The 25,502-nt window shown below is 40.2% G+C and overlaps 1 protein-coding gene across 1 annotated transcript in view; it reads right to left on the reverse strand.

Annotated features, from left to right (window-relative positions):
• Window positions 1-25,502, reverse strand: part of TMTC3 (transmembrane O-mannosyltransferase targeting cadherins 3) — a 173,498-nt gene that overhangs the window by 46,059 nt on the left and 101,937 nt on the right. Inside the window, exons 8-10 of the mRNA XM_082255325.1 lie at window positions 24,213-24,333; window positions 20,007-20,118; window positions 3,953-4,056 (exon numbers count right to left, since the gene is read on the reverse strand). Coding sequence (XP_082111451.1) covers window positions 3,953-4,056; window positions 20,007-20,118; window positions 24,213-24,333 — 337 coding nt within the window. The remainder of the gene's footprint in view (window positions 1-3,952; window positions 4,057-20,006; window positions 20,119-24,212; window positions 24,334-25,502) is intronic.

The following is a 25,502-nucleotide window of genomic DNA, read 5'->3' on the forward strand; positions in this document are numbered from 1 at the left end:
CAAAAAATATTTTATTTTACAAAATTGTGCAACAAGTCTAATCTCTACTATTTAGGTGCCTGCAACAACTATCAGTTGAAAACATTAGAAAAAAAAAAAAAAGAAAACACACAAAAAAGAGAGAAGTGTCTGTTTCTAAAAGATTGGCAAGACAACAGGTGCATTCTTTCAAATAGAACAAACATTCTCTGGAGAGGTAAAAATATATACACAGCTTTCAGAGAAACATCCAGGATTAGAGATCTGTTTTCCAGTGCGTTCCTTAGGGCTTGAATAAACACACTAGGAAAATGCGCATAAAAAACACATTTTATGCAACATAGAAGAATGCTAGTTGTTTATTGATGAGCGCTATGACCAGTATTGCAAACACATACATACAGTGTATGCAGTATCTCATAAAAGTGAGTACACCCCTCACATTTTTGTAAAGATTTTATTATATTTTTTCATGTGACAACACCGAAGAAATGACACCCCTAAGGGAAAATGGCTAATTGGGTCCAATTTGGACATTTTCACTTAGGGGTGTACTCACTTTTATTGCCAGCGGTTTAGACATTAATGGCTGTGTGTTGAGTTATTTTGAGGGGACAGCAAATTGACACTGTTATATAAGCTGTACACTCACTACTTTACATTGTAGCAACGTGTAATTTCTTCAGTGTTGTCACATGAAAAGATATAAAATATTTACAAAAATGTGAGGGATGTACTCAATTTTGTGAGATAACGTTTATATATATATATATATATATATATATATATATATACACATACATACATACACACACACACACACACATATATATATATATATAAATATACACATATACATACACACACACACATATACATACATACAGAACAGACCATAAGTTTGGACACACCTTCTCATTCAAAGAGTTTTCTTTATTTTCATGACTATGAATGAAAATTGTAGAGTCACGCTTCAAGAGGTAGTCACCTGAAATGGTATTCCAACAGTCTTGAAGGAGTTCCCAGAGATGCTTAGCACTTGTTAGACCTTTTGCCTTCACTCTGCGGTCCAGCTCACCCCAAACCATCTCGATTGGGTTCAGGTCTGGTGACTGTGGAGGCCAGGTCATCTGGCGCAGCACCCCATCACTCTCCTTCTTGGTCAAATAGCCCTTACACAGCCTGGAGGTGTGTTTGGGGTCATTGTCCTGTTGAAAAATAAATGATGGTCCAACTAAACGCAAACCGGATGGAATCGAATGCTGCTGCAAGATGCTGTGGTAGCCATGCTGGTTCAGTATGCCTTCAATTTTGAATAAATCCCCAACAGTGTCACCAGCAAAGCACTCCCACACCATCACACCTCCTCCTCCATGCTTCGCGGTGGGAACCAGGCATGTAGAGTCCATCCGTTCACCTTTTCTGCGTCGCACAAAGACACGGTGGTTGGAACCAAAGATCTCAAATTTGGACTCATCAGACCAAAGCACAGATTTCCACTGGTCTAAAGTCCATTCCTTGTGTTCTTTAGCCCAAACAAGTCTCTTCTGCTTGTTGCCTTTCTTTAGCAGTGGTTTCCTAGCAGATATTCTTCCATGAAGGCCTGATTCACACAGTCTCCTCTTGTTCTAGAGATGTGTCTGCTGCTAGAACTCCATGTGCCATTGACCTGGTCTCTAATCTGAGCTGCTGTTATAACCTGCGATTTCTGAGGCTGGTGACTCGGATGAACTTATCCTCCGCAGCAGAGGTGACTCTTGGTCTTCCTTTCCTGGGGCGGTCCGCATGTGAGCCAGTTTCTTTGTAGCACTTCACGATTTTTGTGACTGCACTTGGGGACACTTTCAAAGTTTTCACAATTTTTCGGACTGATTGACCTTCATTTCTTAAAGTAATGATGGCCACTCGTTTTCCTGTACTTAGCTGCTTTTTTCTTGCCATAATACAAATTCTAACAGTCTATTCAGTAGGACTATCAGCTGTGTATCCACCTGACTTCTGCACAACTTATTAAACCTGACAGGGCACACCTGTGAAGTGAAAACCATTTCAGGTGAGTACCTCTTGAAGTGTGACTCTACAATTTTCATAGTCATGAAAATAAAGAAAACTCTGAATGAGAAGGTGTCCCCAAACTTTTGGTCTGTAATATATATATATATACACACACATATACATACATACACACACACATACATACTATATATATATATATATATATATATATATATATATATATACATACATACACACACACATACATACTATATATATATATATATATATATATATATATAACATGCTAACAGTGTGAGTTATTTAAGTACATGTACCCTCTAAATAAAAGCACCGTGGATCACAAACACTTTTGTCCCCTCATCCTTTGTTACATGTCAGCACTGCTGATCTTCTACCATCCCTTTCGATCTACATACATGCGCTCCAGCAACTGCTACTAGGCATTTTTCAGAGAGATTTTCCTAATGTTGAAAACAGTGAAACATGCCTGTGCAATGTATGTCAGCTTGTCCTCTTTATTGGGAGAGTATGCCACAAGATGACAACAGAGAACTATGATCAGGAACAGAGCGTTTTTACCCTATAAAAAAGGAAGAACCTTAATAGCAGGGATTATTTCAATGAAAATTATTTTTATCATTTGTGAATTGAGTGATTGGGTTTACATTTAATCTAAGCAAACCAGAGGGTAGAAAAACATTTCAATGGCACTGCAATGCACTTCACTGCAAAAGGTGTGAATAGGTCCTAGAGTTCTTACTGTTTGTCCCCTTATTATTGCTAACCAGCCCTAATCTGTGCCCCAAGCCATCCATTTTTTTTTTTTATGTTCCGCCCTATTCTTCTTGAGCATGAACTTTACCAACCTGGATTTTACAAGAGGACCCCCCCCCCTGCCTTTTTTTTTCCTTCTTCCTTATGCAAACCTAAATAGATTTTTGGATAACATCACAAGACAAACGTCTCTGATGAAAGACTGTGTTTGAAGTAATTAGTTCATTTAAATACACTTTCTAGTGCTTTTGTTTTTCTTTTGTCCAAATTTCATGATAATGTGACTATTTTATTATTTTGGTATTTAACCTACCTCTACAGTCTTAAAAACAATCCAGATTGTTTTTCTAAAACCACTTTTGTATTGAGAGTCTATATTGTATGTTACTGTCTGTAATCAAAATCTATTTGGTACCAGAAAATGAGGTGAAATACAATACCACGATAAAGTCTTGTTTGCCTCAATGCAAAATGGCTTTGGAGCTTAAAGTGGTTGTAAAGTCTTTATACGAAATTCTGTAATCCGCTCTTTTCCAGGATTATATGAAGTGCAGTGTGTGCGTTTGTGTAAAATGATTGTGCAAAATACCTTATTTACAGCACCGCTAAGCACTCATATGGCCTGCCGGAGCTTTCCTTCCTTGCTCTGAGCACTGCAGAGGGAGGGGGTGGAGATCCCCGCTAAACGTCAGCCGGAAAGAGGAGAGCAGCAGGGAAGTCACGCAAGCGCCCAACAGTGCTGTAAGGTATTTTGCACAAAAACACACACTGCGCGTTATATAATCCTGTAACAGAGCGGAATACAGGATTTGTTAATGCTACAGACTCCCGAACTGACATGAAGGGAGGGAGGGGGAGAGGGAGAGAGGAGAGCAGCGGATGGAGGCACGTAAACTGACCACAGTAATTCTGGCTAAGTAGCCATAATTACCGTGGTCAGAACAGACAGTGGGACACAGGAACTGGCAGGATCAACCAGGTTTTTTTTTTAGAATATAGAGAGGGGTAAATGACACAGCACAAGCACTGTGCTGTCTATAATGCTTTAAAGGATCAGGATATATATTCTTTTATTTTTTTGCGTTACAACCACTTTAAATAGTTAAACTGACCAGCAAGCTCATTTCTATAAAAAATAATGGGAAAGCAGAATTCTAACATAGCATAATATGTCTTTTACCTGTGGCATTAGTGACTTTGCTATTAAATAGGACTCTTCAGCTTCTTTATTTCGGTCTAGATTTTTGTATGTTCTTCCCACATTCATATGTGCACCAATATCATCTGGAAGGATAAACCATTAAAAACAGCTTAGTGTTGTACAAAAAACATTTTATGTGCAAAATATAAAAAATAGCTTTCCTGAGGGTTTTTAAATTTGGTTAAAGCGGTATTAAACCCAAAAGCAGGCTGTCCTTGGAGGTACAACAGGGTGGCTTCCCTGTAAATCCCAGTAGGTGGCTACATTCTTAAGCTTTATTTCCTTTGTTTTATTTTTGCATCTGGGAGGTCTAGGCAGTAAGTATAATTTTTCAACAGAACCAGGTGTCCTTAAAGTCATGAGAGAGAGAATATATGTATACATACATACACACATATACATATACACACACTTTTTATTTAAAGAATACTTTCTACAGCATCTGGCCAGAATTTAGGAGCACAGAGTGCAGTAACAATGCGCTGTTACTAATGCAGGCCATACATGGGTCTAATTTTGAATTGATTTTCTTTAGAAAATCAGAAGTTTTGTAATCCAATGGGGCCCACCATTGATTTTGAAATTTGACTGACCAAGCCTTCAATTTCTCTTTATATTGCTACAGAGAAATTGTGTAGCTGAGTATCTTCTTTTCTTTCCAGGTAACGAGTCATGTGCATTTTTCTGTTTTTTTTTAATTACATTTCTTACACAATTCTCCCATCATTGATTAGAAATGTGTTGTTTTTCAAAAAAAATGTCCAACATGCCTGAATATTTAAATTCGATGGCCGCATGAAAATCGTCCGTTGCTGAAGCCCACTGATGGTGCAAAATTGGAACGAAAATTCATAATTGTGATTTTCAAAAGAAAATTGGTTAATAATTGAATCTATGTATGGCCGGCTTTAAAGCAGTTCCAGAAACTTCTTCCTGGCTTAAGGTATGAAGTAGGTTCAACTACTGCAAAAGTATGTCGTGCTGTATGCTTTTACTCAACAAAGCACAACATAAAAGACTTTCAGCGATTTCCAAGCACTGAGTAGAAGTCTTTAATGTTGTGCTTTAGTATTTCAGAGGCTGCTGAATATTTTATATTGGAGACGCGCCTACAACATTTTAAATTACAGACATTTATAAGATACAGGAAAGACAGGCCACATTGCCTTGTCTAGATTCATCTGAAATTGTCTTTATTCACTCCTACATTGAAGGAAGTTGTTTGCCTCCCTGGGAACAGCTTCAGAGGCCAATTGCTGACTTAGGCAATTTAGGGTTTTAGAGGAGATCCTAGTTGCCTTGCAATCTTGTTAATCCAGTGGCTTCAATACTCAAAGACTTGAAGCAAGCGTAAAGAACAGCACTTCTGAATTTACTCGAAGTTCAGTTGTGGTCTTGTTCCAGGTCCGTAGTTAAAGAAATAATAAACACCAGAGACAATTAGGCTATTGGCAGTTTTAAAGTGTGGTCAGCAATGTCAGCCAACATATTTTTCTTAGGACAGGTTGCTGCTTTAGTACAGCTGGTCCTTCAATTGAATCAGTGGATAAAGTTTCAATGTGTCTATATGCAGAAAATATATAAAATATCAATGTATCTGCCATATTAACAAGATCACAAAACAGCAAATGGAAGGGAATATATAGCACCTATTTCAACAAAGTCTGCTAATCTCTTTATACTACCAATTACCATAGTTACTGTAAAGTAGTAGTATTGTAGACCAGGCAGAACAACTCTGGGCTCTATTTTTTATAGTAAGAACTGAGGAAAAGGCATTTAAAGAAACATAGTACAGTACTGCAATATGGCATAGCAATATATAGGATAGGTTTACACTTAAAATGTAGTGTATTGAAGCATCATTACCATAGCTAGCAGGGTATTGTTTTCCCAGGTGTTGGTAGCATGCCTATGTTTTTCCTACTACCATGCATAAGTAAGAAATAATGTCTATTACATCCAGTTTTCAAGCTAGGATAAACAGAAAATATAGAGAAGAGAGGGGAAAAGGGTGAAGAAAACACTATCAATACCAGTTTCCAGATACTATGGCTATTAGTAGGAAATATAAGGGAACAATCATTAATCAGATCCACAGGTGTCTTGGTAAAGTGTCAAGGGCCAATTTTAACTGCACATCAGTGCGTTGTAGTTATCTGAATATGTAAGCATGAACCATGCTGTCCGGGTTTTATGAAAAATCGGGATATTGTAACCTTGGTGATAGCTAGGGTTTCTTCCATGTCATAAACAGTATTTACTTTTGCAGCCAGTCCCTGATAGATTAATTATATGTGGACTTCCATGTTCAGTGTCGTGGGATAAGGTATTGGCTGCGTGGAGCAATGTTTCTTCAAAATAATGTTTTGATTTCTGCAGGAGATATGTAGAGATGTGCAGCAGGTAGCAAGCCGTTGCAAGTTATATTTTCGTATCAGTGATCTGGACTATCAGGTCACAATTCTGCTACCAAAATGAGGCAATTAAAGGGCATTGCATCCAGATATGAAGCGGAGTTTCTTTGGATTGCCCACATCTCTAGCAAGTATCAAAGGATTGCAGAATTCATATTTTTTAAATCTCAACAGGAATTGCGTACTAATGCATGAGAATTTTTGTGGGCATGTACTTATCGGGCACTTGTGAGCTAGGATACACACTTTTCTCCATTAATTTCTCTGAAATTTAATTGGCAACGTGTTTTCCCATAATTGTTTAAATTGATCGTCATGTCGTTTCTCATAGCCAAGAGTACTTTGTTAAAAGAAAAAAAAAATAAAGTTACTAAGTTCAGTGCGTTTAAAAGGCAGATTGTTTCAAAAGTTGTAAGGGGACTGGAAACACGTTTCTGTTCTGCTTATGGTTAGATAACTATGCATTTCTAAATGTGTCCAGTACGGATACCGTTTTGTGCCCAGTTCATCCCGCTTGATTGTAGGCAATATGTAGCTAATAAAGCAGTGCCCTTGTCCTTCATCGTGATAGTTTTATTAATGCCTGGGGGAAGTCTGGATTATATGCATAAGGAGTCATGGAACCTGGAGCAGATGAAATATTGTATCTTGTAGTGACTTGATGACCTCTAATATGGCTCCCATCATTGGGTGTGGATTTAAGGATTTGGGGCAATAGGTCTAAGGCACCCAAGGGGAATAGTTCAGTGGTATTTAGGTACAGCTGCGCTCCTACGCATTCCAATCTTTGTTTACTTCATTACAATTACAATCCCCAACTTCTGTGAGATAATAATAGTTTCTAAAATATGGGAGGCAAAATATCTCTAACGAGGCATTATCAGTGCAACATGGTCTTGTGCCCGGTCAAAATCAGTAGGAGATTCAGCAGGTCTCTCAAGAAAGTTATTAAAGACAGTTTGCTGTGCTTGTTTGACATGATCAGCATTAACTGGCTTGGGTATTCCTCTCATTCTTGCGTTACTTCTTCTGCCACTGTTATGCAGGTCATTTCACTTCTTCTGCCCTGTTATGCAGGTCCAGTCCACTATCCACTCTAGTCTGATAATGGCTCTGACCCTCGACCTGCTGGCCCGTTCAGTAGAAGCTAGCTGTTCATTTAGGGCTAGTAGATTAGCTTTTAGGATGGTGGTTGCTGCAGAAAATGTGCTTTTATTATCAGTAGCTATTGCAGTCATGTCGGCGAGTGTAAGAGGATGGTCCGATCGCTCTGTCTCTTTTACCAAGTCATTGGAAGCCAACTGATTCCTCACTGTAATCTTGTTTCCAGCAGGAGGACACCATCCTGCCCAAAAACACACCACTTGTAGAGGAGAACTAGGATTTGAAGATAGCAGAGATTATCCCACACTCCAGCCGTCGAGAGACTATAAAGCGAATTGTTAAGCTGCTGAGCACTCGGGAGTTCCTCTTATGTACCTCCATCCACGCCGAGCGCCAAGCTATGCTCCCATGGGCTCTATTCTAAAATACTTTCAGCTGACATGAAAACTGAGTGACTTTTTTTTTTTTTACTAAAGAGAATGTAAAACCATTTAAACATTTTATTTAATATTCATTTAAAAGAAAGAAATTGGGTAGAAATCTTCTAAAAGAGTTCATTTTAAAATTCTTATGTCGATTTTAGAATTAGATATGTATATGAGGCCATTACCCTGTCAAGATCTAGGGTTTTGCTATACAACTTGTGTGTGTATTACAGGATAGCATGTGTACAATTTGAGTTTAATACTGTATAGGTGAAGCTCCAGTTCTATACAAGCCTAAATTAAATAAGTATACACAATTCACTCAGACATAATTTAGATCTGAAAAGACGTTATGGCTACAGATAGTAGGATTACATTAAATACACATTCAAACGCACTAACTTTTCTAAACACTTACAGTTAGTTCAGAGGTCTGACTTTAAATTATAAATCAAAGGCAAACAACCAATCTCTGCCAACAACAACACTGTAAACCTATTAATTAGATTATAGGTCTAAATATATAGAAGACTATTTTTCAGTGCATTGCTTAAAGAACAAGATTGTTTAAACTGTATTCTATTTAACATGTCAGCATATTTTTACTTTACTTTAGTTTATCCCTCATTTGGGGTCTTCAGTTCACAGGCAACCTCAAGATTTGAAGCAAACCACAGGCTTGGACATGGCATTAGTCAGAGTGTGTTTGTTTTGGGTGCTACACATTGAAAAGCATCCAAATATTTTATTTATAGGTCAAGAGTTGAGTCGCTGCATTGAAAGAAGGCTGATAAGACATAACATCAAAGTCGTCATATTTTATGTTTTAGTAAGATAAAAACAGCTAATGTATACGTCTAGTTTAACTATTGCTACCACATCCTCAGAAATAGATTTTGCATGCTTCATTTTCTTACAAGTTTGTAGATTCATGAATATCCTTATTTAAAACAGTTTAAGAAGATCTATCACAAGAATTCTATACATAATAAAGTGGCTGTAGCTTGGATAACAAAAAATGTAATTTTTTACTTACCGTAAAATCCATTTCTCAGAGTTTTTTGATGGACACAGCGCTCCAAAAGTCATAAATACTGGGTTATATTGCCTCCAGGAAAAGGACTAGGCAGAACAAAAAACACCTGGCTATGCCCATGGGCCATCCTCAGCTTGGTATAGAACCCCTCTCTCTGCTCTAGGTAATCAGTTTAGTAGCAAGCAGTATTAGAAATATCAGAACTCCATAGAGGGGTGGGTGCTGTGTCCGTCGAAATGGATTTTACGTTAAGTGCAAAAATCCTATTTTCTCTTTCATTCATCGATGGCCACAGGGCTCCATAAATCATAACTACTGGGACATCAAAAAGCAGTGCCAAAAGGAAAATTAGGGGTGGGGAAAAAACCCAATGCTAAACATAAAAATTGCCCTCAACCATCCCACAGGAGCCTTAACCAGGTCACAGGAGCCCCATCTGAAAAATAATGGTTTAAAGAAAAAACACCCCTCAAGAGGGAACAGCCCCTCTTAACCACTTACTGCAAATCGACGTAGCCCTACATCGGCTGCAATAGGTGGCTGTACCGGGGTAATGCCTGCAGCTAGAGGCATCATCCCAGTACCATTTTTTAGAGCCGGTGGTCGGCTTTCAGGCGGCAATGACCGATGCAGCTCAGGAGTCGCTCGATCGTTACTCCAAGGATCGGGAGGGGACCCCCCCTCCCGCGGCGCTCCCTTCCCACTGTGAGACCCGAGCAACCAGCCGGCGCCTCTGCCAGCTGGTTGGAGTCCCGATCAAGGCCGGATGCGGCTTTAATCGGGTCTCTGATGACGTAACCTGGAGGCAGTGTCCATGACGTCACATCCGGGTTACTCTGCAGCTAAAGGCGCTGAATTCAAAAAGTGACTGTATTCAAAAACACAGTTTTCGGCATTTTGAATACATTTAAGTGCAGGGGAGGGGTCTAGGGTCCTTTAGACACCCGATCCCTCCATAAAGAGTACATGTCACTGCCTATTGCGGTCACAAGGGATGTTTACATTGCTTGTGACAGGAATAAAAGTGATCAGATTTTTTTTTTTTTTTAAAAACCTGTGCTAAAATTAAAAAAATAAATAGGGGGAAAAAAAAAAAACTGACCGCCCCCGTCGCTGTGAGCCTGCGCATGAAAGAAAAACGTATACGGAAGTTGCCGCCGCAAATAAAATTGCTGTTCAAACAACACGTGAGGTATCGCCACGATCGCCAGAGCAATCATTTAAAAAAAAAAAAAGTGGAAAGAACTGAAAACTGCTGTTCACAAACACTCTCCATCCAACCTCACTGAGCTCGAGCGGTTTTGCAACAAGGAATGGGCAAAAATTTCAGTCTCTCGATGTGCAAAACTGATAGAGACATACCCCAAGTGACTTATAGCTGTAATCGCAGGAAAAGGTGGTGCTACAAAGTATTAACTTAAGGGGGCTGAATAATTTTTCTCGCCCAATTTTTCAGTTTTTTATTTGTTCTTTATGTTTGAAGCCTGAAATGTGGCAAAAGGTCACAAAGTTCAAGGGGGCTGAATACTTTTGCAAGGCACTATATTATATATATATATATATATATACACACACACATATATATATATATATATATATATATATATATATATATATATATATACACATATATTATATATTTTATATATATACACATACACATACACACACATACATATACAGTGTTGATCGAAAGTTTGGGCACCCCAGGTAAAAATTTGTATTAATGTGCATTAAGAAGCCAAGGAAAGATGGAATAATCTCCAAAAAGGCATCAAATTACAGATTAGACATTCTTATAATATGTTAACAAAAGTTAGATTTTATTTCCATCATTTACACTTTCAAAATTACAGAAAACAAAAAAATGGAGTCTGCAAAGGTTTGGGCACCCTGCAGAGTGAATATCTTGTACTGCCCCCTTTGGCAAGTATCACAGCTTGTGTAGCCAGCCTAGAGTCTTTCAATCCTTGTTTGAGGTATCTTTGCCCATTCTTACTTACAAAAGTCTTCCAGTTCTTTGAGATTTCTGGGCTGTCTGTCACGCACTGCTCTTTTAAGGTCTATCCATAGATTTTCAATTATGTTGAGGTAAGGTGATTGTGAAGGCCATGGCAAAACCTTCAGTTTACGCCTCTTGATGTAATCTCCCATGGATTTCGAGGTGTGTTTAGGATCATTATCCATTTGTAGAAGCCATCCTCTCTTTAACTTCAGCTTTTTCACAGATGGCATCAAGTTACCATCCAAAATTTGCTGAAATTTTATTGAATCCATTTTTCCTTCTACTCGTGAGATGTTCCCTGTGCCACTGGCTGCAATACAACCCCAAAGTATGATTGATCCACCCCCATGCTTAACAGTTGGACAGAGGTTCTTTTCATTAAATTCTGTGCCCTTTCTTTTTCAAACGTACCTTTGCTCATTCCGGCCAAAAAAGTTTGATTTTAACCTCATCGGTCAACAGAACTTGTTTCCAAAATGCATCAGGCTTGTCTATATGTTCATTTGCAAAGTTCAAACACTGATTTTTGTGATAAGGAGGTGGAAGAGGTTTTCTTCTGATGACTCTTCCATGAAGACCATATTTGTACAAGTATCTCTTTATAGTGGAATAGTGTACCACAACTCCAGTGTCTGCCAGATCTTTCTGGAGGGATCGTGCAGTCAAACGTGGGTTTTGAATTGTTTTTCTCACAATCCTGCGAGCTGTTCTGTCTGATATTTTTCTTGGTCTTCCAGATCTTGCTTTAACTTCCACTGTTCCTGATGACTGCCGTTTCTTAATTACATTCCGAACAGAGGATATTGACATCTAAAAACGCTTTGCTATCTTCTTATAGCCTTCTCCAGATTTGTGAGCGTCAACTATTTTCAGTTTTCTAGACAATATAAAAGTAAATAACCGCGCTAAGCCAGAGGGAAAAGCAGCAGCTGTAGTGGGAGTCACTATATGGGTAATGTATAAAAAGAGCTGCGCTAGACTGAAATTAAGCTAGAGCCAACCAGCATATAGGTAATTCAAATAATAATACACTTGCATATGTATTGTGAGAAACCAACAATAATCATATAGTTGAAAATCTTGCAGGCATATAGTAAGAGTCCATCAAACAAAGTCCAAACAAGAGAATGAGGGGGTGTCCAGTGTAAAGAGGAGACCACACACCACTTCTACGTGCCTAATCCACATACGGTGCTGCATGCATAGAGCTCACATTAGGCTTACCAGAGCTCACTGGAAAATGAGCATAATAGACAATCCATCCGCTATTAGGCTGACCAATATTCAGGATGCTTCACCGTACTGCCACCACTGTATCGCTGAACAGATGACCCCGAGCAGATGTAAAGCCCCTCAGCGTTCCACGTCCCAAAATTGGCTTTTTTGCACATTTACAAGTGCAGATATATGTGTTTATACATCTTTTTATTTTCCTTGTTTTTTTTTTAGCACGCCATCATTAATTTTCCAGACCTTTTCTGATTAAGCACTACTGACTGCGAGATGAAGACAAGGACAGAGTGCAGGCCTCCCCCAGCATGGATGGTGTAGTTTTCTAGACAAGTAGAAGATCCCATGGTGCTGATTGTTGGGGCAAGGTCAGATGAGTCTGGGCATTTAAAACCTTTAAGATTGACATCACCTGGTCTTCCCAGACGATGATTGAGAACAATCCATGACACTGGCAGGTCTCAGCCTTGCAAAGGGGGCAGTGCATGCTATAAATTCTGCAGGGTGCCCAAACTTTTGCAGACACCTTTTTTTGTTTTCTGTGATTTTGAAAGTGTCAATGATGGAAATAAAATATAACTTTTGTTGACATATTATAAGAATGCCTAATCTGTAATTTGATGCCTTTTGGAGATTTTTCTTTCCTTGGCTTCTTTATGCACATTAATACAAATTTTTACCTGGGGTGCCCAAACTTTCGATCACCACAAACACACACACATATATACATATATACATACACAGTCAGGTCCATAAATATTGGGACATTGAAACAGTTCTAATCTTTTTGGCTCTATGCACCACAACAATGGATTTGAAATGAAACAAACAAGATGTGCTTTAACTGCAGACTTCCAGCTTTAATTTGAGGGTATTTACATCCAAATCAGGTAAAAGGTGTAGGAATTACAACAGTTTGTATATGTGCCTCTCACTTTTTAAGGGACCAAAAGTAATGGGACAATTGGTTTTTCAGGTGTTCCATGGCCAGGTGTGTGTTATTCTCATTATCCCAGTTACAAGGAGTTGATAAAAAGTCCAGAGTTAATTTCAAGTGTGCTATTTTCATTTGGAATCTATTGCTGTCAACTCTCAATATGAGATCCAAAGAGCTGTCACTATCAGTGAAGCAAGCCATTAGGGCTGGGGAATATAATCGAAAGACGATGCATCGCGATTCGACCCTTCGCGATTCTGCATCGATGCGGGCTGCCGGCATAATCGATTATACGAAATGACGTCATCAGCCGCGGCCACGCCCTATCGCGCAAGGGAAAAAAAAAAAAATCACAAGATCGCAGGATCAGCAGCTGATTGGTGGGTTAGTGGCGGGAGCTTAATAAAAAGGCTCCGCCCCTCCCCTTCCGCCTCTTTGACCCGGGCCGAGGCGCAGCAAGACATCCCCCGCGTGTATCGGCGTCCCACCTGCGGCCTAGAAGCCAGCCATCCAAGCCAGAAGCCGCCAGTCCAGTGAGTCCACACAAAGGAGCTAGGAGCCCCAAGTGCGTCCCCATCGCAGCCAGCCAGCGCCGCCAGCCTCACCTCACCTCACCGTAGCCGACAGGCCCTGGAGGCCCAGCCGCCACACCACTGCCAGTGACGCCAGCCGCCTGCCACAGAGCCCAGAGAGCAGCACAGCACCTGTCCTCCTCTGCAATGCAGTGCACAACAACCCACACAGTCACACAGCAGGTATGTCCGAACAAATAATTGTGTAATGATTCATGGGGGTCTCTCGTCTGTATCTCTGGGGGATGTCTGTGATGGGGGGGGGCCTGGGACAGGGTAAAGTGCAGGTAAAGTTTTCTCTTTCTGTAACGTGACTGACTGACTGACTGGCTTATAACGCAGCTCTAGCATTAACTCAACACACACACACACACACACACACACACACACACACACACACAGTGTGTGTGTGTGTTGAGTTGATGCTGATGAGGCTGCGTATAAGCTTTTGAGTAGTCATGACACACACACACACACTGTGTTTAGTTGACTGGCAATGGCAGGGGCAAACACAATCGCAGTGAACCTGGAACATTTTATATTTTTTACAGCTTTTCTAGCACTGGAGAGATGGAGAATGGCTTGTTTTCAAAAATGGTCCATTCACATAAGTGAATTGATAATTATTTAAGCTTATATTTGTATAACTCCCCTCTAGCAGCCATCAACTCACTTCACTTGAGTTGACTGGCAGTTGCAGGGGGAAACAAACATCACGGTGAACATGGAAGTTATGCAGCAGTGCACTATTGCCAGGTTCACCTTTGATATTTGCTACTAGTGAGGAAGTGCTCTGTTTTGTAGAGGACAGGTTATGGCACACACCTGGAAATTATTGCAACGCATGTCTGTCTGCTGGTCTGTTGTACTCTGTAGCAATAGCAAGTGTAGGGGGTTCCCTCAACCAAACAAATACTAAAGGTAAAAGTGTATCTATACAACTGAAGGCAAGCCAGGCAGCCACGGTACAGGAAAGGACATCCTTGAAAGATTAAATCAATCATACATTGAAGCGTAAAACCTTGATTAAATCTGTACTGGATCACAAATACACACAAACCTGACCTAACCTATATGCCTTGAGTTGTACCAGTGTGGCAATGCCAAACCTTTCTTCAGTTCTCATGATTCTGATGCAGACAATCGTGTTGTGTGTTTTTTTGTGATTCCCATGAAGATTTACTCAAGGTTTAAGCTTTAGATGATGATTTACTCTGTCAAGGGTTTTCCTTCCTCTAATGGTGGCTTTGGCTTGGCTTCAGTTGGGTTTAATCGTGGTAGAGACAGAGACTGTCTGCAGGACAGGTAACGTTTTCTGTAAAGTAAGTGACATAAAAGTGACATAAGTGAATTGATAAGCTTAAAGCTTATATTTGTAACTCCCCTCTAGCAGCCAATCCATCAACTCACTTGAGTTGACTGGCAGTTGCAGAGGGAAACAAACATCACGGTGAACATGGAAGTTATGCAGCAGTGCACTATTGCCAGGTTCACCCTAATATTTTCTTTTATGAAGCAGTAAACTGCACTACTACAGTTTTTTTACTAATTTTACTGTTACTTCTAGTAAAATAATAGAGTTGTTGTCTGTCTCTGCTATGCTGTTTGCATTTTCAGACCTTCCTATATGTTTGCAGTGCAAGTGCACTAAAGTATGCAGGGCTTGCAGGCCATGACAGGGTACAGGAAAGTGTCCTTTGAAGCAAATGAAAATAAAAAGGATTCTTTTATTTGTGACTGCTTGATTGTTTGTTTTTTTTGATAAAGTTTTGAAAACCATTGGGCAGTGGGCTGGGCATGGGCATTGGGCAGTAATCGTGATGCATCGTGATGCATCGCGGAATCGAATCGTATCGAATCGCGACCCTAATAATCGTAATCGCATCGAATCGTGAGGTAAGTGAAGATGCACAGCCCTACAAGCCATCATTAGGCTGAAAAAACAAAACAAACCCATCAGAGAGATAGCAAAAACATTAGGTGTGGCCAAATCAACTGTTTGGAACATCCTTAAAAAGAAAGAACGCATCGGTGAGCTAAGCAGCACCAAAAAACCCAGAAGACCACGGAAAACAACTGTGGTGGATTACCGAAGAATTCCTTCCCTGGTGAAGAAAACACCCTTCACAACAGTATGCCAGATAAAGAACACTCTCCAGGAGGTAGGTATATGTGTGTCAAAGTCAAAAATCAAGAGAAGACTTCACCAGAGTGAATACAGAGGGTTCACCACAAGATGTAAACCATTGGTGAACCTCAAAAACAGGAAGGCCAGATTAGAGTTTGCCAAACAACATCTAAAAAAGCATTCACAGTTCTGAACAACATCCTATGGACAGATGAGATCAAGATCAACTTGTACCAGAGTGATGGGAAGAGAAGAGTATGGAGAAGGAAAGGAACTTCTCATGATCCAAAGCATACCACCTCATCAGTAAAGCATGGTGGTGGTAGTATCATGGCGTGGGCATGTATGGCTGCCAATGGAACGGGTTCTCTTGTATTTATTGATGATGTGACTGCTGACAAAAGCATCAGGATGAATTCTGAAGTGTTTCGGGCAATATTATCTACTCATATTCAGCCAAATGCTTCAGAACTCATTGGACGGCGCTTCACAGTGCAGATGGACAATGACCTGAAGCATACTGCGAAAGCAACGAAAGAGTTTAAGGGAAAGAAGTGGAATGTTATGCAATGGCCAAGTTAATCACCTGACCTGAATCCGATTGAGCATGCATTTCACTTGCTGAAGACAAAACTGAAGAGAAAATGCCCCAAGAACAAGCAGGAACTGAAGACAGTTGCAGTAGAGACCTGGCAGAGCATCACCAGGGATGAAACCCAGTGTCTGGTGATATCTATGCATTCCAGACTTCAGGCTGTAATTGACTGCAAAGGATTTGCAACTAAGTATTAAAAAGTTAAAGTTTGATTTAGGATTGTTAATCTGTCCCATTACTTTTGGTCCCTTAAAAACTGTTGTAATTCCTACACCGTTCACCTGATTTGGATGTAAATACCCTCAAGTTAAAGCTGAAAGTCTGCAGTTAAAGCACATCTTGTTTGTTTCATTTCAAATCCATTGTGGTGGTGTATAGTGCCAAAAAGATTAGAATTGTGTCGATGTCCCAATATTTATGGACCTGACTGTACATATACATATATACACACACACACACACACACACACACACACACACACACACACACACACTGTATTTATTTATTTTTTTGGGTTTTTTTTAGGCTTTTCCCCCTCCATTTTCACCTGGTGATCCACCCAATAACATACTTCTTCTAATAAGATGCCTACACACTAGATGAAAGAGTAACAGAGACACCTATGGACAGCAGCATTGTCAGTCTGGGAGGAGGGGAGCATTAGATGCAGTAGCAGAATTTAGATACAGTAATACATTGAAGCCAAACCCGAGCTAACATTTTATAGCCAGTTACAGCAACAGTTCTGTTAATTTTGGGATATTTTATATACAGGAAATAAATGAAAGCTGTCCATTGTAAGCACCCTATTAGGCTTAAAGGGGATTGTAAAGTATTTTTTTTTTTTTTTTAAATAAAATTATACGTCCTTGCTCCATGCAGTTGGTTTTGCACAGAGCAGCCCATATCCTCCTCTTCTCAGGTCCCTCTTCGCTGATCCTAGCCCCTCCCTCCTGTTAAGTGCCCCCTCAGCAAGCAGCTTCATTCAGACAAGGAGCCATGACCTGGCCCCGCATCCCTCTCCTGATTGACTGAATTATGTTGACTGACAGCAGAGGGAGGCAATCCCGCTGTGCTGCTGTCTCAGCCAATGAGGAGGGGAGTCCCAGGCAGCTTAGACACTCCTGCAACATCGCTGGATAAAGATGGGCTCAGGTAAGTATTAGGGGTGAGGGTGGGGGCTGTAGGGGGGTGCTGCACACAGAAGGTTTTTTTTATCTTAATGCATTAAGATAAAAAAAAAAAAAAATAGTTGGTCTCAACCCTCAAACTTCTATGCCTGCAGGACAGCTTGTTCTGTTGAAAAACAACAGACTTCCTGGCAGGATTTCTAGGTGGGGAAAAAAAAAAAAAAACGAATGCAGTAATCACATCTAAGAATTGGTAGGCTGCAATATAATAAAATGTTTGCTTTGGGGTTTAATACAGTTTTAAAGTGACTGTAAAGCGTTAAACTTTTTTTAAATTAAAATCATAAATGTGTCATACTTACCTGCTTAGTGCAATGGCTTTACACAGTGAAGCCCCAATTCTCCTCTGCGATCCCTCACAGAGTACCCGCATAAGAAGCCACTTCCTATGGGGACACTCATGCGTGCTTGATCCTGAATCCTGAAGCAGGCTTTTTGCATCTATTCAGACACTCAGCTCAGCTCACCCCCCCCCCCCCCCGTTCTCTGCTCATAGGTTTTAAGTGACAGCAACAGGAGCCAATGGCTACCGATACTCTCAGCTAAGCCTGTGAGAAAGGGGAGAGAGGGGAAAGAGCTGCTGCAGATGTGCACAGCACTGAAACCCGAGATCAGGTTGAGGCATTTATGGGAGATGCTACTATTAAAAGTTTTTTTACCTTAATGCAGAAAATGCACTAAGGTTAAAAAAAAAAAAAAACCTGCTTTAGTTATATAGGCTGCTTTTTGCGTGCTTAAAATAAAGCTAGAATCTGATGTGGAGACTGGTGTTAACTGGCTCTTGCTCCAATGCAAGGGACACATTGCCGCTGAGGTTGACTGTTGTGTGGGCCTTCTGTAGAACAAATGTTTGCCTGCGATTTTGCATTGGCTTCCTTTCACCTGGTCTCCATCCTAGCTACAAGTGAGGTTATTCCCCTCACAGAATAGAGTGCGGCGTATAAGGTAAGCGTGTCCACAAGGAGTACATGGTAATGCCAGTGAAGATTATCCTGTAACCAATTACCATGATGAAAAGGTGGGAAGAAGTACCTTATAAGGGCTCGGGTCGAGCTCATTGTCTGAAACAATATTAGGTTGTCCCCACAGCGTAGGGTCCAGGTGCAGCTCCCAAAGTTTTACTAAGGTTGCTCCAGTCCAGATAGACTGCTTATATGCCAGCATAAGAAAACAGTGAAGATTTGGCTTAAGTCTCCATAAATAAAATAATAAAGAAAAATATATAAATTATGTAAGCTAAGGGCGATATTCTCACCTTTAGACACTAGCATAGAATTGAGGACTTACAGATTAAGAGAAAAGTTAAAGGCGAGGCGCCCAGATGTTTTGCTATGGTTTAAAGCGGAGTTACACCCAAAAGTGGAACTTCTGCTTATCGGATTGTTCCCCCCCCCCCCCCTTCAGTTCACGTCCCCACTTCTGGTGGACTTGGCCGCGGCAAAAACAGGTCACAAGTCCGGCTCCCTCCTCCTTGGCCCGCCTCTGCACCATTTAGAATGTGCAGCATGCTTCAAGCATGCGCAGTAGGGAACCAGCTGTGAAGCCACAAGGTTTCACTGCCTGGTTCCCTTACCAGCAATGGCGGCCGCAGCACCTGACAGCCGATGAAAACATGTACAGTATATGTAGCTGCTGACCTCATTTTTTTCTGGGGGCAGAACTCGGCTTTAAATGAAGGTACACACCTATAAGCATAGTGTATGAATATTTTGATTGTGGCCTCTACTGTAGGATTAGAATATGGATTTTATTGTGGGAACAAAATTTTTTTTTCTCCGACCAATTATTGAACAGCACAGGATTCCATTCTTCAACATATGGGATATACAAACACAGACTACAAAAATGAGGAAATACAAAGAGGCCAAAAATGAGCAAACATGCCTGCAGAACCTTATATTCAAATGTAGCATCTGATGATGCAGCCACATCCATGAAAGAAAAATGTGTAGATTGAGGCAGCAGCTAAGTTTTATTTCTGCTGGGCTGGAGAGAGACATTCTGCCGCCGTAGGACACTAAACTAAAAACTGAGTTTATATACATGTGCAGGGGTATAGTTACTAGATGGGGTTGTGCTCCTTTCTTTGCATAGCATCCAACCCAACAAAACAGTAACATCCAGGAGGTTGACACTGAGAGGGAAAAGCACTACAATAGCAAACTGTAAGCATCAGCATGAAATCTACAATGCAAGATGTACCAAGCAAAAAGAAAAGGAACATGATATGTGTAAGTACAGGTGCTGTTCACATGTAGCAATACAAGACACCACACATTTAGGACTTAGAATGACATTTTAATGTTAATTATGCATGGTCTATTAAAAGCACAGGTTTAATATGCTAAGTGTGTAAAGACAGACTAAAATGCAGCTTTATTCCACAATCCCTACCTGGTTGCACAAGTGTGGCTTGCTTAAAGAACCTGAGGGCATTCGCATAATTCTTCTCATTTTCCAGTGCGTGGCCAACATTATTCCAAAGCTTTGCATTATTTTTATTTACCTATACATAGGAAACCAATAGAAGAGAACTGAATAAGGATAAATGCATTTCGAATAAAGATTAAAAAAAAAGCACAAAGGTTCAGTAAAATCAGGCAAAAATAAACATGTTACTTAAGTTAAACATTTGAATGAAAAATAGCAAACCTCATCAATAAACACAACTGAGAAAGAAACATTGAGGTAGTGCCCTTTAACTTGTGCTCATTTTTAAACCAAGACTAAAAAAACAAAAAAAAAAAAAAAACAGCAGAAATCGGATTAGTTGCAGCTGGCAACACCTCCATTTTCCTTTAAAATGTGTGAACTTACTGTATGTAAATACAAAGCTGAACTTTAGAGCTCTCGCCGTAGCGAGATTGATGAGGGCTAGAGGACCAGAGAATGGGACTTTAAGGGTACCAGGTAAACATCAAAAATTCACAAGTAAATATAAAATCATTAAAGCTTTATTAATTACACATCTAAAATCATCCACACTACAAATGAGCGAGGAAAGAAGAAAAAAGAACAAAAAAAGATTAGGATATGTCGCATGAGTAAATACAACAGAAGCCGGAGGCTTCTTCAGGGGCGTTTGACTGTTGGAAATATGGTCGTAATGATGCTATATCAAAATATAAAACAGGTATTGCATATAGTTTGTACAAACAGACATTGGTTATGTGAGCATTTCACCATACAGATCCGCCAAAAGGCCACACCAGTTGGAATAGATGCCCAAAAGTCCGGAAAGAATAGCCATGGGGTGACATGCATGCATAGGATCAAAGAGAACGCAGAGAAACTGGGGGGGGGGGGGGACGAGTGCGGGAGCCGATAATATATCTGGTGTGGCCTTTTGGTGGATCTGTATGGTGAAATGCTCACATAACGAATGTCTGTTATTACAAACTATATGTAATACCCGTTTTATATTTTGATATAGCATCATTACGACCATATTTCCAACAGTCAAACGCCCCTGAAGAAGCCTCCGGCGAAACATGTTGGGGGCTCTTTTGTGGACAAGAGCCGGGTTACTCACCGGATAAGCCACCTTCATTTAATATGTATATGGTCTTGTAACACTGTTGTATTTACTCATGCGACATATCCTAATCTTTTTTTGTCCTTTTTTTGTTCTTTTTTCTTTCCTCGCTCATTTGTAGTGTGGATGATTTTAGATGTGTAATAAAGCTTTAATGATTTTATATTTACTTGTGATTTTTTGATGTTTATCTGGTACCCTTAAAGTCCCATTCTCTGGTCCTCTAGCCCTCATCAATCTCGCTACGGCGAGAGCTCTAAACTTTTAGAGCAATGTTCTTTTGAATAGTTAACATGGGGATGTTGGTAACTTTTTGTAAATTTTTGGTATAAACTCCAACCTATATATAGACACACCTCAATCTATTTCAAAGCTGAACTTTAGGCAAACAGGTATACATTTGAGCAGCTTTACACTATACCCCAAAAGGGAAATCTGCAGCAGGGTCCCAGCAAGTCCTGTCCACTGACCACCCAGGGGAATACAATTAAAGCAGTAGTATACTCCGCTTTTTAACTTTAACCAACAGGTAAGCCTAAAATAAGGCTTACCTGTAGGTAAAATTAATACCTCCTAATCCTTCATGGTTTAGAAGATATTCACCCTGCATGCAGCCGCTGACACCAGCGGGGCATGCCTTCTGAAGGTCCGGTGGACCTTCAGAGGTCCTTGCCGGCTCCTTGCCGGAAAGTGAAATGCGTGGGAGTGACGTCATTGCGGCTCCGGCCACTCACTGTGTCAGGACTTCGTTGTAAGGGAAGTATTTAATAATGAGCTAGTATGCGATGCATACTAGCTCATTATGCCTTTGTCCTGCAGGGTTTGTTTGTTTTTTTTCTTTTTTGAGGATACAACCGCTTTGATGTATGTTTGGCAATATAGATCTTGTGATTTCCTTGCCCTTTTTTTATCAAAAGGTGTTAAATAGGAGGTGATGTTGCCCACAACCACTAATCAGATCCATTATAACATATAAAAGTTTAGAAGTCTTGAGAGATGAAAGCCATGAAAAGATGAAATGTAAGCTCTTTCAGTAGGGACCAGCCGAGAGAGTCGATCCATCTATGGGCAGGCTGATTGTAACAAACTCAATCCATCGAAAGACTTGGATGCAACCAGCATGTCAGATTTTCAGCATAAAATTATATAATAACACACAGACGCCTTTTCCATATCACTCAAAATTGATCCGAGATGCATCCGGTTTCTATTGATCATCCTTGAAATGTTTATACAACTTGGGAGTACACCTGTGGTAAATTCAGTTGATTGGACATGATTTGGAAAGGCACACACCTGTCTATATAATATCCCAGAGTTAACCGTGCATGTCAGAGCACAAACCAAGCCATAAAGTCCAAGAATTGTCTGTACACTTCTGTGACAGGATTGTATCGAGGCAAAGATCTAGAAAAGGGTACAGAAACATTTCTGCAGCATTGAAGTTCCCAATGAGCACAATGCCCTCCATCATCCTGAAATGAAAAAAGTTTGAAATCACCAGGACTCTTCCTAGAGCAGGCTGCTTGGCCGAACTGGGCGATGGGGGAGAAGGGCCTTGGTCAGGGAGTGGACCAAGAACCCGATGGTCACTCTGACCAAGCTCCAGCATTACTCTGTGGAGAGAGGAGAACCTTCCAGAAGAACAACCATCTCTGCAGCACTCCACCAATCAGGACTGCATGGTAGAGTGGCCAGATGGAAGCCACTCTTCAGTAAAAGGCAAATGACAGCCTACCTGGTGTTTGTCAAAAGGCACCTGAAGGACTCTCAGACTATGAGAAACAAAATTCCCCTGTCTGATGAAACAAAGATTGAACTCTTTGGGTTGAATGGCAAGTGTCATGTCTGGAGGAAACCAGGCAATAACCTGGCCAATACCATCCCTACAGTGAAGCATGGCAGTATTATTCTGTGGGGAGGTTTTTCAGCAGCAGGAACTGGGAGACTAGTCAGGATTGAAGTAAAGATGAATGCAGCAACGTCCAGAGACATACTTGATCAAAACCTGCTCCAGAGCGCTCTGTATCTCAGACTAGGGCAAAGGTTCTTCTTACAACAGGACAACGACCCTAAGCACACAGCCAAGAGAACAAAGGAGTTGTTACGGGGCTACTCCGTATGTCCTTGAGTGGCCCAGCCAGAGCCCAGACTTGAACCCGATTGAACATCTCTGGAGAAATCTGGAAATGGCTGTACACCGACACTCACCGTCGAACCTGGTGGAACTTGAGAGGTCCTGCGAGGAAGAATGGCAGAAACTGCCCAAAAATAGGCATGCCAAGCTTGTAACATCATACTCAAAAAAGACTTGAGGCTGTAATTGGTGCCAAAGGTGCCTCAACAAAGTATTGAGCAAAGGCTGTGAATACTTATGTAAATGTGATTTATTTCATTTTTTTATTTTTAATACATTTTCAAAGAATTTAAACAAACTTCTTTCACATTGTCATGATGGGGTATTGTTTGTAGAATTTTGAGGAAAATAATGAATTGAATCCATTATGGAATAAGGCTGTAACATATCAAGATGTGGAAAAAGTGAAACGCTGTGGATACTTTACAGATGCATGGCTTCATGTTTTGACTTAATTAGTAAAGGCTTCCAATTAAAATAGTTGTTAGCAATGTTGGCTTGGGACTAAAACTCTGCCCTAAAGTGTAAAGCACACCAGCCCAAACTGTATGTATGTAGTACACACACACACATACACACACACACACACACACACACACTTTGGGCTGGTGTGTTTTACAATTTAGGGCAGTTTAGTCCCAGGCCAACATTGCTGACAACTATTTTAACTAGAAGCATTTACTAATTTAGCCAAAACATGAAGCAGCTCAATATAAAAATACACACTGCAGAAATAACTGACCTTTTTTTACGTCAGTTACAAATGTCATGTCTGACCTTAACTTTACATGTAATAACTATTATGGAGAACAGTGAACTTTGCTAGAAAGTCTTACAAGGAAAAATGAAATTGACAGTTGTTGGTGCTACCAAAATTGCAAGGAGATAAGCCATTTAAATCTTGCACGCTTCAGAAGAAATACTTTACCTTCAAAGCAGACATAAACAAAGTATATTCCGATTCCCAGTCCCAGTTCCTGTTGAATGTTTTCACAGCATGCGTAAAGAGCACCAGAGCTAAAAATATCCAAGACAGCTTTCTCAATCCACTGTTAAGAACAAGAGAATACACAAATAAAAGAAGGCACAAAATGTGGCATAGCATTTCTTAATACCACACACACAGATAAATATATGTGTTTTTGTGAATGAGCACATTGCCCTACGGATCAGAGCAATGCTACTTGGCAAAGTTATTAGAAACTGATATTGTGAAAGTGATTACACAATGCACTTTAGTTAATTAACAGATATTTTCTATATTACTAGGATGAGAAACAGACAAACCTATGGGGAATTGTGTAATCAGAATCACAATAATGGTTCAAATTTTCTATGCCAAGTTTGCTGTGAGAAGTAGATTTAATTTTTATGGTACAACCCAAAGTGTCCAGAAGCCATTATCCATTTAGAGATACAATACTGATAGAAAAGTCAAGGAAGAGATTCACTTACAAATAACTGTATCAACTTATCAACAAGGCTGGTTAAAAAGGCATGCATAGTGCATTCCTTTACTACCACAAAATGACCAAAGGCCCAACAGCAAGAACATCATACCGCAAAACCTATGGCCCATCTCTTGTCTATGCCAAGCTTTGGTTTCCTTTATTTTAAATGTATCCAAAGATATGATATGTTGATAATGAAGAATACGATCCATTTACCGCAAAATAAAAAAACTGAATGTGTAGCAGGATTACATATCTTCACAGCAAGCTAATGTGCACAGTGTATAGCAACTATTTTCAGTTGGTTTGTTTGCTTTAAGCAGATCACAGACACGAGATGAATGAGGCTTGCTCAGTGGGGTTTTTTAATGATCTTATGGCTATGGTGGCAGAATGACAGCAGCATGGGTATTGCCCTACGCTCTCTTCCCTCATCCCTGTTTATCTGCAGAAGGAACTGGCAGCTGCATTCTAAAACTCAGCAGCTAACATTGGGCTATCACAACACCCTGCCTGCCAATTTCTGTACCTGCTCCAATAATTGGACATTTATACCCTCCCCTGATTTTCTACATGTGTTTAAAGGATTTGTATATGGTCTACAGTGTATCAGTGTGGTCGCTCCCGCAATATATGGTCCCGATGCCTGCCCCCCCAGTAGATGATATGCCCAGTGCATGAATTTACGGGGTCAGTATCTATATGCTTTATACACCTATATGCCTGTGTGCTGTGATAATATGCATATCCAATGAGATGCTATATGT

This window comes from Pelophylax lessonae (assembly GCF_965119305.1).
Source record: "Pelophylax lessonae genome assembly, chromosome: 4".
Lineage (NCBI taxonomy): Eukaryota > Metazoa > Chordata > Amphibia > Anura > Ranidae > Pelophylax > Pelophylax lessonae.